The sequence below is a fragment of the Mastigoproctus giganteus genome, chromosome 12 (genome assembly GCF_048544385.1).
Source record: "Mastigoproctus giganteus isolate SK-2022 chromosome 12, ASM4854438v1, whole genome shotgun sequence".
NCBI lineage: Eukaryota > Metazoa > Arthropoda > Arachnida > Uropygi > Thelyphonidae > Mastigoproctus > Mastigoproctus giganteus.
Genome location: NC_143586.1, coordinates 68,713,926 through 68,729,985, shown reverse-complemented (window position 1 = coordinate 68,729,985; position 16,060 = coordinate 68,713,926). Strand labels below are relative to the sequence as shown.

The window sequence follows — 16,060 nt, the reverse complement described above, 5'->3', positions numbered from 1 at the left end:
TATAAGGCAGTGATCAGGTCACAGCTTGAGTACTGCATCCAGGTCAGCAGGCCTCATTTTAGGAAAGATGCAAAGTTGCTGGAATGAGTGCAGAGGAAGGAAATGAGATTTGTGAGTGGAACAAACGGTTGCTGTTACCAAGAAAGGCCTTAAGTTCTGCAAATTGCAGAACTTAAGTGACTGGAGACAAGGCACCTGCAAGGTGATCTGATTTGCTGTCTATAAGGTCTTGAATGTTTTGAACAAGCTTGATGCTGATGGAATTCTTCCTCTTTCTCAGATTCCACACCTGAGGGGGCATAAATTGAACTTGAAGATAGACAGTTATAGAATAGATGTGCAGAAATTTGCCTTTAGCCAATGGGTAGTTGATTCCTGGAAAAAATTGATCTTTTTCCTCACAAACAACCCTTTTAAGTACACGTTCGAAGTGAGAGGTCCTTTAGGCACTTCAGATCACAGCTTGGTGATTGTGTCTTCTCCAATGGAGCCTTTATCTCATGCCTATTCCCAACCTTGTGTTGTTTGGCATTACAAGAAGGCAAAATGGGATGACCTGCGAGATCTCTTTTCTTCTTTTCCTTGGTCAGATTACTGTTTCAAAACTTCTGATGTCAACGTTTGCTCATATCGTGTCAGTGAAATTATTCTTGCAGGAATGGAATCCTTTATCCCGCACTCCACTTTAAAATCTCGTCCTTTATCTAAACTTTGGTTTTCCAATAAATGTGCTAAGGCTGTCCAAGAGAAGAATGTTCCATATCGTAATTGGCTAGTTTCTAATTCTCCAGTTTCGTTTTCCGCCTACACCAAAGCTCGCAACAATTGTAAAGCAGTTATTAATCAGTCCAAACTAGAGTTTGAACAGGCTAAGAGTAGAAAACTTGCTTCTTGCCCTAGTGGTAGCCGAGCATTCTGGTCTCTTGCCAAAGCTATTGTCCGCAACTTTTGCCCGTCTCTGCTCCCACCTCTGTCCAAACCAGATGGTTCTCTTGTCACTTCAGCCAAGAATAAAGCTGACCTGCTAGCATCCCATTTTTCTTCCAACTCATGTATTAATGATCTTGGTAAAACACCTCCCACCATTCCCAACATGCTCCATTCAATGCCTCCTGTGGCCTTCTGTCAAAAGGATGTCATAAGGATTTTGACAAATCTTGATGTTAAGAAAGCTCCAGTTCCTGATGGTATTTCTCCACTTGTTCTCAAAACCTGTGCTCCTGAATTTACTCCTATTCTTTGCCGCATTTTTCACTTCCTTATTCTAAAGGTGTTTTTCCTTCTGCTTCTAAATTTGCTCCTATCCAGCCAGTTCCTAAAAAGGGTGACAAATCCCTTCCATCAGATTATCGTCCCATTGCAATTACTTCTACTATTTCTAAAGTAATGGAGAAATCAATTAACTGCCAACTCTTAAACTACCTAGAAACCTTTCATCTGATCAACGATCGCCAGTATGGATTCCATCAGTGTCGATCCACTGGTGATATTCTGGCTTATGTTACCCATTTTTGATCTAATTCAATGGAAAGGTTCGGTGAAACACAAGTAGTTGCTCTTGATATCTTAAAGGCTTTCGATCGTGTTTGGCATAAAGTCTTCTAAACAAGCTTCCATCTTATGGTTTCCTAACTGTTTTTAGTAATTGGTTATCCAGTTTTCTCTGTGATCGCTCACTGAGGGTGATGGTAAATGGCTCTCTGTCTTCTAACTTTTCCGCTAATGCCGGTGTTCCCCAATGTTCAGTTCTTTCCCCCATTCTTTTCCTCTTGTATATTAATGATCTTCTTCCATTGACTGGAAATCCTATCCATAGTTTTGCCGATGATATCACATTGCATTCTCCTTTCCATTTTGAGAAACCTTGCCCTGCTCAATCAACTTCAACTTCTCGAAAATCTGCTACCAATTCCTTAAATGCCGATCTCGCGGTAATTATCCAGTGGGGCAAAGACAACTTAGTTGATTTCAATCCTTCTAAAACTCAGTCTTGTCTTATATATTGCAAAAAGGATTCTTCTGCTCCTATGCTTATCTTTTAGTGACACTGATTTCTAGGCAAAATGATATATCTCTTTTGGGGATTACCCTGACTTCCTTTCTCTCTTGGCACAAGCACATTACAAATATTGCTTCCTCTGCATCTAAAAAACTTGGTTTTCTCTTTCGCTCTTGGCGTTACTTTTCTTCCAAACAGCTGCTCACTCTGTATAAATTGCAAATCCGCCTCGCCATAGAATATTGTTCCCACATCTGGGGTGGTGCCCCCAAAACCTCTCTCAGGTTTCTTGATTCCATTCAGAAGAGGGCAGTTATGTTAATTAATGATTCATCTCTAACAGAGTCTGTCCACTCGCTGTCTCATAGACGTACTGTTTCTGCTGCATGCCTCTTCTACAGATACTTCCATGGGCACTGTTCTTCTGAATTGGCTTCTATAATTCCCACTCTCTCTTTCAAAACAGTCCGAACACGTGCCACCACCAGCCAATATCCATTTACTGTCCATCTTCAAACTCACAGAGCCAACTTTCCATTGTCCTCGTTTATTCATTCAGCTGCTGTTTTCTGGAACAACCTTCCTTCCTTCATATGTTTTTCCTGAAAATTACAGTCTACAGAAGTTCAAGTCCAATGTCAACAAATATCTTCTTTCGTCTTCTTAACCTCCAACCCAAGCATGGTACTAAGTATTATAGGTTCTAATACCTCTCGTGTTTGGGGTTTACATAAAAAAAAAAAAAAATTTTTTTTTCATCTGTCATTGTGGAAGTTTAGAGCTTAAGTAAATTCAAGGCTGATGTAGACAAACTGTTGGATTGAATGGATTTATGAAATGAGAAGTTTTTTTTCTTTTTTGGCTGATACTATATAAGTTCACTTTCTTGTATCGTATGCCTCTACTAATGTTAATGCTAATTCATCCCTGTCATGATATGAGATGATGCAGTGCAACTGGGCCCTGATCTAGAAGGAACTCCCCAGAGTGTTCCTTAAATGGTATAACATAGCTGACACAAAAAGTAAGCAGGAGCCCAACCTGGCTCCTCAGTGATGGTGTATGGTCCTCAAATGGCACTGCATTAGTTGAGTATGCATCTGTTACCTTCAGCATGATTGTTTGTCTGTGTTGTAAAGTTGTTAAAATAATGATGGACTGTCATGTTGAAGATAAGGCACATACCCACTTTTCAGCCTTGTCTATAAGTTAGATCAGCTTGAATACTTTTATGCAAAATAAATTGATAAAAAATGAATATTCTTTTTTTTTTTTTTTTTTTTTTTTAAATTACATTTTAAATTTCTACATTCATCCTAAGTGATCCAAATTTCTGTTAGTTTCTCAAACCTATCATTTCATTGATTTGTCCAATTTTTGGTTTGTGTGTGAAATGTTTTTTTTTTTTTTTTTTTTTTTTGGTAGTTGTTGGCGCATAGGCTTCTGTGGCCATAATGCACCTCCCAAGGTTTTTGTAGTACTTTGATCCAAGCCTGAGGCGGGAATCGAACCCTCAACCTTTGGGTTGCCAGGCAGGCACTTTACCCACCCGGCCAGCGCCACTAGGTGTGGATTTCACTGAATTGTCATACAGTAAACTTTCTTACACCCAGTTAATGTGAAACTTATTTGGAATACCAGTTTGTCATGCAATAGTACTATTCAGTGAACCAGTTCATTGAACCAAATTGAAATGGTGATTAAAAAAAAAAAAAGAAGTTTCCATTGTTTCTCACTACTATTGAAGATATAAAATTTTTTGCATTATCAGTTCCTGTAAGAGAATCTGCCAGATGCTATTATGAAAGAAGAAATAATTGATGCACAGTGATAACTGAGTGAACAAAGAAGTTTGAAATATAAAAAAGAACTATCCAAAATCATGAGAAAATATTCAACCACATTGTGGGGGGGGGGAAGCAAGTTTGGATCATTCTGATAAAGTTTTGAAAATGCTTTTGGTAGCCAAGGACCAGACAGCACGGCCATTGTTATGAACAAGACTTTGATTCAGTGTTTCTGAGGAGTGTAATATACTATGGTATCTTTCTTGAAGCAATCAAAATCAGTTCATGCTTAGCAGAATATTCAGACAGAAATCAGCTGACATAAAAATCCTAGCTAAGCTAGTAATATTGTAATATTGGAGAGCATACTGTATTGGTAATAGTTCTCTATGTATGTTAATGTAAAATGTATTTGTTGTGAGTGACATATAATCTAGTGCTATGTGGGCTTCAAAATTACCTCCTGTTTTTGGAAAAAAACACCCAAGCTATTCTTTTGCTAGTTTTGGGCCTAAAAATCTCATGTTTTCCTCCTGTTTAAAATCTCTGATCTCCAGCTTTTTGAAAGCCAAAAGTTGGCAGGTATACCTGTATAAGATATGTAATGTAAATAAAATCTAATAAAAAGTCATTATCATAAATTCAGGGGTTTATAAAACCCCTGAATTTATTGAATTTGCTGAATACCCATCTCAGAACTCAAAGCAAATATATGTCTGTAACAAAAGATGTGCGGAAATATGCTTACATGAACATTTAAATTATGTTTGACCAAGGATTTAAGGTATAAAAGAAAGGCACATTAGAAAAAATAAACCATATTTAAGTTTTATTATTTATTAAATTTTAATATTTAAGCCTAAAAAGATATGTTATAACTACACTTAAATTTATAGTATTTTAATTCCTGAGTAGACAGTCATAATAGATGCTCTCTGAATGAACTATATATTCAACTGTCACTTGAAACTGGTTTTGTACTTTTAGGTTTATGATACAGTGCGATAAATGTCAAGATTGGTTTCATGGCACTTGTGTTAATGTTACGCGACAGCAAGGACGACAGCTAGAAAAGGAACAGAGAGAGTGGAGGTGTCCACCATGTAGCAAAGGTAAGAATTTTTGCTTCTTATTTTCATCTCCTTTCCCTTATTTTATTAGAATTTATTAGTAGTCGCAAATGATGCAAGGAAGCAACCTTATACACCATCAACAAAAAAAAAAAAAAATAAATAAAAAAAAAACAAAAAAACTACCCACATCACCTGTCTATCCCCTCTAATAACTTATCAAATTCTCTTCTTAAATTTATCCAAATTGCACATTTACACAATGCCAGATGAACTCCATCCATCTATACTGCAACTGCCTTTCAATTAAAATTTATATCCCTTTATGTATGTCATGTGAGAAAGAGTAAGGATGCCATCATCATTTAGTTACTCATCCCAATGAAAGCCTTAAACACTTCAATAAAATCTCTTTGCAGGTGCTGAGTTTTCAGATGCAACAATTTGTAGGTGGTCTTTCATAATAAGCATATCCTTTGTGCCCCAGGCTATCTTATTGCTCTTTGATGTACCCATTCCAACAGATCCACATCCTTCATAAAATGGAACCTCCAGACCTGTATGCAGTAGTCAAGGTGCCAGTTGATTATCCAGTATTTTCCACTATATTTGCATTGATTCTCTCACTACCCTGAGCATTGTGACACTTAGTTGGCATGCTATTCTAAGATTACTGCTTCCAAACTGCAATACTTTGCATGTATCATTACAAAATACTTCATTTTCTGATTCCAGAAAACTTAGATTATACTTGATACGCTTTCATTAATATTGTTAATAAATATTGAAAACAATAAGGGAGTCCAGCACTAAACCCTGAGTGACTCCACTAATAACATTAATATGTGAAGAGCAATGGCTGTTAATAACTGCTCTTGATCTCCTGACATTTATCCATCCCTTTTATCCATAGCAGTAACTTGCCCCTAAGCCACAGTGCTCCAATTTGTATGGTAGTCTTTCATGTGAAACTGTGTCAAATGCTCTATTGAAATCTGATGTTGAAATTATTTTTTGTATTCAGTTTATTTGTGACTGCCTCATAGTAGCTAATCAGATTATTGAGATGAGATCTCCCCTTAAATCTGTGCTGTGATTGCTATATAACTGAATGTAGTTATATGCATTCTAGTCAGGTCAGGAATTGCAAAATAATCCTGTATTGCTTCTTTAATTGCTGACTCCATTATTTACACTGGAATAGAAGTTAAACTTATAGGTCTGTAATTGCTCACTGCACCTTTTGATCATTTGCACATATCTGTAGGGAATCCTCCCCTGAATCTAAGGATGCTCTTGCAGTCATGTCTAAAGGTTTTCTCACCTGCTTTGTTGCTTTTAATATAATAATTATATTAATAATAATATAATTGGATTCTGCCTCCCCCTTATTAGGCACACATAAGTACACTATGTAACAGGCACTTATGCATGCATTTTAATGCAGTACTCTTTGCTTTACGCACTCAGTGTATGCTTTGTGTGTATTGCAAGACTCATGAACAGGGCATTGGTTATGAAGAATTGCACATATACCAAGAGAAAAGAGACTTAAAAAAAATAAATAAAAGTCTGTGGTGAAGAATTGCACATATACCAAGAGAAAAGAGACTTAAAAAAAATAAATAAAAGTCTGTGGTAGGAGAGTATAAATGTTATACAGTTGTAATTAAACTGAATGGCTCATTTAGAGAACATAAACTGTAGAGTTTTATTAATTATTCTTTAAAGTTATAGTCTTAGTACTTAATTGATAAAGAGATAACTGTTTTCTTTTAACTTCTATTAATCAGAGAAGAAGAAAAATAAATTCATCAAATAACATACTGCATATGTTCAACAATTTATCTTCAACTTTCCTCTCAATTATAATGAAATCATTTAGCTCCCTGTAAGAAGCAGTGCAAGAATCACTTTCACCTCTGCCTGTGGCTACCGTTAATCTATTAGTCTGTGCATCCTCTCAAACGAGAAGTTTTCCAACTCACCTAACACTGCCTCAATAACATCAGCAAATATTCTTGCACCCTTTCTATTTAAGTGCATCTCATTCCTGTAGAAACAATCTCTTCTGTTAACAAGCACAGACCCCACTGAGAAAAATTCTACCTCGTGAGCCTTGCACAATCTCTCCTGGGCCGAATTGATCGACAAGGCTCTCATCACATACTTCCTCCTATTGTGTCTTGGCAGAATTGCAGACACTTTCATATTCAACCGTAGCTTGCGACTTTTTTTCAACATTGACCTGTTCTTGTTAATTAAATCTGCAGATCTCTTACTCTTAAGGTCATTAGTGCCAATGTGCACAACAATATCACCTCTTGTACCCTTAAAAGATACCTGCTCTATAACATCATCAACTTTTGCCCCTGGCAGACCTACCCTGGTTCTGTTCCACCTATCCTTTTTTGCATAATATATTCCTTGTCTCTCTGACAATAGAGTCACCAACAATAACTAGTTTCTGTGGGACCAGTACAGTCTGCATTGGAGATTGCTGCTGTGTTGCCTGATGCACAGGAGTAAGCTCTGGTTTTGAGTTTGGCAGCTGAGAGCTTGATGGACCTCTCTTATTAATTTCCTCGAGGGCACAAGTTGTCATTACTTCATGCTCTTTTGGTAAAACTGTTCCACCAGAATAATAGTAATACTAATGCAGCACTACATGAATATTAGAACCTTAAAAGGTTTGCATAAAGAACCTTTGATATCAGTGGGGGCTTTGAAAACTAGTAAAGAAATTTGAAGCAACTGGGGAGTTAGGTGTAATTCCAGGCAGGAAACAACCACGTATCGGAATGGGGGGGAGTGTATGAAGTGGCGGTTGCAATGCTCTGAATCCGAAACCCTACCAGTCAATAGTGCCAGAGGTGTCAAGAGACTTGAACCTTCCCTGGTCTACTTTACGTAAAGTGCCTCGAATTATTTTATGCTGGATCCCGTACAAGATTCACTTAGTGCAAGAACTAAAGTCTTCTGATCAGCAACAATGAACAGACTATGCTGCTCTTGTCTGTTTGAATGATCTTGTGGTCTGATGGGGCACATTTCACGCTTCATGGGGCTGTAAATGCACAAAACTCCCGAATATGGGGAACTTCTCAAGTATCTACTGTGCATGAAAGACCACTACAAAGTCCATACTTTACGATATGGTGTGGTTTCACATCAGAGTTTATAATTGGATCGTTTTTCTTTGAAGAGTCTACACCTCATGGCCCTGTAAGGTAACTAGTGCATGCATGGTACTGTGCTCTTAGCATTAGCATTAGCATTATTAGCATTAGCAGAGGCATATGATGCAAGAAAGCAAGCTTATTCAGCATCAGCCAAAAAAAAAAAACACCCACTCCCATTTCACCCCTCCGTTCGTTCGAAATACCTGTCTAGTTGAGCTTTAAATTTGTTTAGGCTATCAACTTCAACAACAAGTGATGGAAGTCGGTTCCACCAACCAACCACCCGCTGGCCAAAGGCAAATTTCCGCACATCTATCCGACATCCGTCCTTCCTCAATTTGAATTTATGCCCTCTGAGGTGATTATTCTGAGAAAGATGAAGAATCCCATTGGCATTGAGCATGCTCAAACCATTCAAAGCCTTATACACCTCTATCAGATCACCTCGCCGGTGCCTAGTCTCCAGACTCTGTAATTTGCAAAACTTAAGCCTTTCTTCGTAAGAGCAACCCTTTGTTCCATTTACTAATCTTGTTGCCCTTCTCTGTACCCGTTCCAGCAGCTCTACATCCTTCTTGAAATGAGGCCTCCAGACCTGTATACAGTACTCAAGATGTGGCCTTACCATTGCCTTATACAAGGGAATAATCACCTCCTTATCCCTGCTAGAAAAATTCCTGTATATCATTGACAAGACACCATGCGCTACTCTTGCAGCTCGTCTGCACTGCTCAGAGAACTTCATATCTGCCTGCACAATTACCCCCAGGTCCTTTTCATTCTCCACCACTGTCAGTGTAGTACCGCAGAGTTGATACGTTGCTCTGGGGTTACTGTTTCCCATATGCAGCACTTTACATTTGTCGATGTTAAACCTCATTTGCCACCTCTCAGCCCATCTGTTCAACCTTTCCAGATCCTGTTGCAGCAGCATAGCGTCAGTATTGTCCTTAACGACCCTGCCAACCTTTGTATCATCTGCAAACTTGGACATTAAACTTGATATCCCATCATCAATATCATTCATAAACACCGAAAACAACAACGGACCCAACACTGAACCTTGAGGAACTCCACTAATAACATTAGTCCACGTTGAGCAGTGTCCATTGATTACCACTCTCTGTCTTCTGCCACTCAACCATCCCCTTATCCATAGCAGCAATTTGCCTCCAATGCCACACTGCTCCAATTTGTGCAGCAGTCTTCCATGTGCAACAGTATCAAAAGCCTTTCTAAGATCCAAATATATAATATCAAAGTTATTCCCTGCATCCAGTTCTTTTGTGACTACATCATAGTATCCAATCAAATTGGTCAGGCAAGACCTGCCCTTAACAAAACCATGCTGCGTCTGAGCTATAACTGAATTCTTGTCTAGATGATCCTGCAGTGCTTCTTTAACCAGTGCCTCCATTAATTTACCTGGAACAGAAGTTAAACTAACAGGTCTATAATTACTTGTGTCAGCCTTTGATCCTCCTTTGTGAATTGGGGTTACATTTGCACATCTCCAGTCTATGGGCACCTCCCCTGAGTCCAAAGAAGCTCTCATAATTATGGCTAGGGGTTTGCATACTTCCTTTGCTGCCTCCTTTAATATAACTGGATAGATCCCATCCACCCCAGGTGCCTTTTTTATGTTTATCCTCAACAATCTCTCCTCCACTTTCCTCTCAGTTATTACAAAATCATCCAGCTCACTGCCAATGTTTACTTTACCTACATCATTCTCCTTCCTGAATAACTCCTCATGCGTGAATGTAGATGCAAAATACTCGTTTAGATTGTTAGCCACCTGAGCAGGATCCTCAACTGTTGAACCATCAATATCCAGTGGACCAATCTGATTCATCCCTTTCCTTTTCGAGTTCAAGTATGTAAAAAACTCTTTTCTGTTTTTCTTTGCATCCTTTGCCAAGGATTTTTCATAGTCTGCCTTTGCCTGCCTAATCTCCTTTGTGACTTGGTTACAGACCAACTTATATCTATCATAGGCTTCCATGTCACCCATTAATTTGTATGTATCCCATGCATTTTTCTTCTCTGCCACATGTCTCATTAGCTCATCTGACAACCATTTAGGCCTAAACCTTGAACAATATTTCTTAGTTGGTATGTAAAGCCTGGTAGCCTCCAAGATTAGTTCCTTGAATGCTTCCCATTTTGAGTTTGCTGTTGGTAACATCATCAGTTGGTCCCACTGTATAGAATTTAAATACTGTCTCAGACCATCATAGTCGCCTTTACGAAAACAAAAACCCTTCCCTTTACCTCTGATGGTAGTTACCTCCTTGAGTAAATCCCACTTCAACACACTGTGATCACTGCCACCTAGTGGTTCATTTATCTGCAGGTTCTTAATGCATGAAGAATCACTACTGATAATCAGATCAAGAGTATTGCTCCCTCTTGTTGCCTCACGAACATGCTGATGTAGAAAACAATCATCCAATAAATCCACAAAAGCCTTGCTAGTGTGCGAGTGACCAACCCACAAATTCCAGTCAATATCTGGGAAATTAAAGTCCCCCATTATAAGACTCTCAGATTTACTGGCCCACTCTATTTCCCTGTACAATATCTTATTATACTCATCAGAGTCATTAGGCCTATAGCACACTCCTACTCTCAATTTTGATTTCCCTATGCTTATGTCGCACCAAACTGACTCGACACTGCCCTGTCCATCGATGTCGACTGGCTTCACTTCCTTGGACTTTATGTGTTTCTTAATTAATAGCATAACCCCTCCTCCCCTCCTGTCCTGTCTATCCTTTCTATACACATTGTATTCCCCAAATTCCAGTTCCGCATTACTTATATCTGTGTGACACCACGTCTCTGATATCCCAACAATATCTGCCTTTGATGTTTTGAGCAATACCTCAAATTCATCAAATTTATTTACCCTCTTCTGAGAGATCACATTATTCCCACTCTGCAAGAAAGGCAATGCTTGGAGACTAGTGTTCATGCAAGATGGTGCCCCTCCCCACATTGGTCGACAAGCGAAGGAACTGCTCTATTCGATATTCGGAAATGATCGCATCATTTCTAGAGACTTTCCGGAATTCTGGCCAGACCAATCTCTAGATCTCAACTATCCTGGGCAGCATGTGCATTATGTATTTAATTGCATTCATTAGCACATATATCAGTTTATTGCGTTCATTAGCACATATATCAGTTTTATTTATACATCCATCCGTCTAGTTTACATACATAATACCTTTTAAATATATTCAATTTTTTATTTTTTTATACTACTGCCATTTTCTAACACTAGGAATCACTAGTGCGCCATACATAAATATACTCATACAACAGCATACTGGCCATTTTCAGTCTTACAAGGTAACGATAAGTTCCCTTCTTGTTCATTCCTACAGTCCATTTTTTCAATTTTCAATTTTTTCATTACTTCAATTTTCCTATTCTTTTCCTGCCTCTGTTAGGTCATCTATGGTTAATATGCTCCATGTATTAATTGCATTTTATTAATCATTGGTGTACCTTATTTGGCCCGATTTTTCCCTCTAAATTCAACCTATTTAACAGCATGTGTTCACTGAAGAGCAATATCCCAGTTTGTCTGAAACGTAAAATAATGAACCAATGTATACTTCCCGCCATGACTTATGGAAGTGAAACTTGGGCACTCACCAAAAGAATGGAAGAGAAGCTGAGAACTACACAGCGAAGAATGGAACGAATTATATTGGGAATCAGACTGTTAGATAAGAAGAGAAACACCTTGATTAAGCAGCAAACTCAAGTAAAGGACATTCTTATCAAAACTAAAGAACTAAAATGGTCTTGGGCAGGACACATAGCTCGAAGACATGATGATAGAGGGAATAAGAAAGAAAATAACAGAATGGTACCCAAGAGGAGCTAGAAGAAAACCTGGAAGACAAAGGCGGAGATGGATAGATGAAATTCATGAGTTTTTGGGTAGTAAATGGATGGCCAGTGCTCAAAACAGAAGGAACTGGAAAGTTGCTGGAGAGGCCTTCATCCTGCAGTAGATGGAAAATGGTTGATGATGATGATGATCACAAGCGTACAGACCATGTTGGAAACAGAGGCCTACACATTACCCTCTTTCTCATAATTTCAGCATATGCCCTCTGACAAAGAAATTTAAATTATGACAAATACCGCAGTGTGTTATTTTATATTAGTTTAAATCATTTTCTTTTTTAATGCTTATTCTTTATAGTAGTGTTACCTCATCCCTTTTTTACTTCTCGTGTACCTTAAATTCAATAATATCAGCTTTCTCCTACACTCTTTCAGTATATCACTATTGATACATTATGACCTATTCTATAAGCAGTGTCCCTGGTCCATAATACCTAATATTTCACTTTCTCTCTCTCTCTCTCTCTCTCTCTCTCTCTCTTTTTTCCCCCCTTCTCCAATCTTGCTCTCCAATACTTGTCCATTATTTATTATATATAATTTAAGTTAGTGTTTTTTAAAGAAAAGTTTATTTCTTTTATGGTAAAGTTGGTTTCTTTTATGGCAGTGTACAAATATATGTGGTTGACTATTGCAGAAATACATTTTCTGTGTTTAATGGCATTTCAGCTAGTAATTAATAATTTGCTATTTGGAATGTTTTCTTATGATTTTGTTCTTTTTTTTTTTTTTTTTTTTTGTATGTGTTTATAGATCCTGAAGTATCTTCAAAGTCATCACTTAAAGTAATTTCACCAACTTCTAAAATTCCACCAAAACTAGAGAAAGTTTGTAGTCTTGTAAAAGTAAGAATATTTTAATGTAAAATCCTTGATGAGATGGTTTATACTACTTTCAGTTATGTTAGTTATTTAATACATCTGATATAAGTTTTTAATAATATTACATTATTTTTATGTATATTGCACACAAAAAATACATTATAGTTTTTAGTGACAATAGTAACAATTTATTTATTTATTTTTTTTTTCAGTTACTTAATTGTTAGTGATATAAATCATTAACAACTAACAGAAAAAGTTGTACACTTGCACTTTATTTTCTGCAGATGAGCTCTAACTGCTCTTTTTCATGTTTTATTTATTATTATTTTGCAGTCACCAGCCATCTGATGCAGAGTGTCAGAATTGTTATAGTACGACTCAAGTCACTTGTCTTAACTCCATGCTGGACTGACAAAATAGCCATGTTTTTCTTAATGAAGTTCAGTCACAAGGTTGCTTGAGGGCCAGTGACATGATTTACAAAACCCTTTATATCACATGAAACTGCAGTCATTCTAATGATGAGAATTTGTATTTAATTCTTGAACATCAAGAATTAATTTTTTTATTGTATTATAAAGATAGATTCTCCTCTTGTCTCATCTTCCATGACAGTATAATAGTTTTTAAATGTTCCTTCAATAGGAGATATGGTAGGCTGATCTCAGGTGGAAGAAGTAGGTCGCCACATAAGTTATGCCATTTTTTTTTTTTTTTTTTTTTTTTTTTTTGGCCAGCGCTATTTGTAAATTGACACATATAAATATTTATACAATATTTAAATATTTATATTTATATAAATATTTATACAGCACCTTGGATATTGTGAGGCACCAGATTTTAAATTTTTTTCAGATTTTGAAAAGGTATATGCATTCAAATTAATGGTGAAGTACCTTGCAACAAATATTAAGCATTAATTTTTTTTTTTCCCCCCAGATAAAATATCAATGAACTTACCAAAGAGAAAAAAAATACTTCCACATTTGAGGATAACAAAAATAACTACTTTTCTTAAGGAAAATTATAATGATATATGGGAAATCTCTATCAATTTGCATGACGTTTTGATTTCATTGATGTACTGCGGAGAAATTAGGTTAGTTTTTCTCTCGACCCATGCTATAAAATAAAATAGAAAATAATAATAAAAAATAAAACCCTACTTATGTATTGCACTCATCATAGTATGATTCAGCTGATTTTTGAATTTTCTCAATCTCTCAGCCTTACTAACCATGGAGGTGACATTAGGAACATTAAAATTAATAAAAAATCTTATCTGTGAAAAGATCTAAATCTCCCATACACTTCGTTTTTTCATTTCACAAATATACGTGGTCTCAGATCCAATCTTAATGATGTCCATTTCTACTTACAATCTGCCAAACCTCATATACGTTTTCTAACACAATCCTAATTATCAGCTGATTCAACTACTGTTTGTCTCAGTTCTACAGCCGCCTCCGTAGCCAGGTGGGAAGGAGCAGCAGTGCGTAGCACACGCTTCTTGATTAGACCGGGGTTCAAGCCCATCACCACCAAATACGGAGGATGCAGAAAGGTCAGGGAATGACCACCGCATATCCCGGAGCAATATGGCCTTAGTTGCTAATGCCCTTAAAAACTAAATAACAAAATAATAACAAAATCTCAGTTCTAATTGTTTGCTGTACAATTTCTTTCACTTCAAAGGTGGTACTTGTGCATATGTCCTTTCTGATATTCCTTATTAGAGCCGTAATAAAATGGAATCTCCACTTTTTGATCTTCTCTGCCTTAAAATCTCTCTATCCCATTCTTTCAAATTCATATTGTCTCTTTTGTTCTCAAAACTCCATTAATCACTTGGGACTCTTTGACTTCTTTTCTGTGAAACTTGACTTTCTCCAGTTCAACTTTCCTAACAGTGGAGTAATTTTCTTTGGTGATTTTAATGTTCACAACTCCAGCTGGCATCAATTTTCTATTCACACAGATGGTCAAGTCAAGTCCAGTTAGTCAAGATGCTGAGGCTTTTGCAGTTACTAATGACCTCATACAGATTATTCATTTTCCTACCAGAATACCAAAAAATCCTAACCACACAGCCTGAGGCTTTTGCAGACAACCTTTCCAATTACATGATAGAGGCAAATGGTCCTCTACGCACCTGAGTTCATAACTTGGTAATAGTCTCCTCTGAGGCGCCTCCATAGCCAGGTGGGCAGGAGCGACAGTGCGCAGCACACGCTTCTTGATTAGACCTGGGTTTGAGCCCGTGACCACCAAATACGGAGGATGCGGAAAGATCAGGGAATGACCACCGCATATCCCCGGAGCAATATGGCCTTAGTTGCTAATGCTCCTAAAAACCAAATAACATAACATAACAGTCTCCTCTGGTACCTCTGCCTTTCTCTCGTGGCCATTCTTAACCTTGTGTTATTTGGCATTACAAAAATATAAAATGGGATGATCTGTGAAATTTCTGTTCTTCTTTTCCTTGGTTGGATTACTGTTTTAAATCTTCTGATGTCAGTGAACTTGTTCTTGTAGGGTTGAAATCTTTTATTCAACACTCAACCTTAAAATCTCATCTTTTATCAAAAACCTTGGTTTTCAAATAAATGTGCTAAGGCTGTTCAAGCCAAGAATGTTGCAATTACCTTACATTGAAATCTCCAGATTCATTTTCTGCTTGCAACAACTGTAAAGTGTAAATTATGAATCAGTCTAGCCTAGATTTTGAACAGGCTTGGTAGAAAACTTGCTTCTTGTCCAGACAGTAGTCAAGCATTCTAGTCTCTTGTGAAAGCTATTGGCTGTTACACCCAATAACTTTTGCACGCCTCTGTTCCCACCTCTGTTAAAACCTAATGGTTCTGTTGTCACTTCAGCTAGAGATAAAGCTGACCTGCCAGTATTCTACTTTTCTTCTAACTCTTATATTAATGATCTCGGTAAACCACCTCCTACCATTCCCAGTACTCTCCACTGACTGCCTACTGTGGTCTTCCATCAAAAGGATTTCAGAAAAATGTTGAACAGTCTTGTTGCCAAAAAAGTTCCTGGTCATGACATTATTTTTCCACTTGTTCTCAAAACCTGTTCTCACAGGTTTACTACTGTTCTGTGTTAGCTTTTAAAACTTTCTTGTTCCACAGGTAATTTCCTTCTGCTTGGAAATTTGCTCATATCCAGTCAGTTCCTAATAAAGGGTGACAAACCCTTCCTCTCCAATTATCATCCCAATTCACTTACTTCTACTCTTTCTAATGTAATGGAGAAA

At 37.3% G+C, this 16,060-nt stretch overlaps 1 protein-coding gene across 5 annotated transcripts in view; it reads left to right on the top strand.

The window, feature by feature from the left end:
• Positions 1-16,060, top strand: part of pps (protein partner of snf) — a 656,065-nt gene that overhangs the window by 383,546 nt on the left and 256,459 nt on the right. For all 5 annotated transcript variants that reach the window (XM_090386465.1, XM_090386467.1, XM_090386466.1 and 2 more), the window contains 2 exons: positions 4,774-4,898; positions 12,719-12,810. In XM_090386465.1, coding sequence (XP_090242591.1) covers positions 4,774-4,898; positions 12,719-12,810 — 217 coding nt within the window. The remainder of the gene's footprint in view (positions 1-4,773; positions 4,899-12,718; positions 12,811-16,060) is intronic.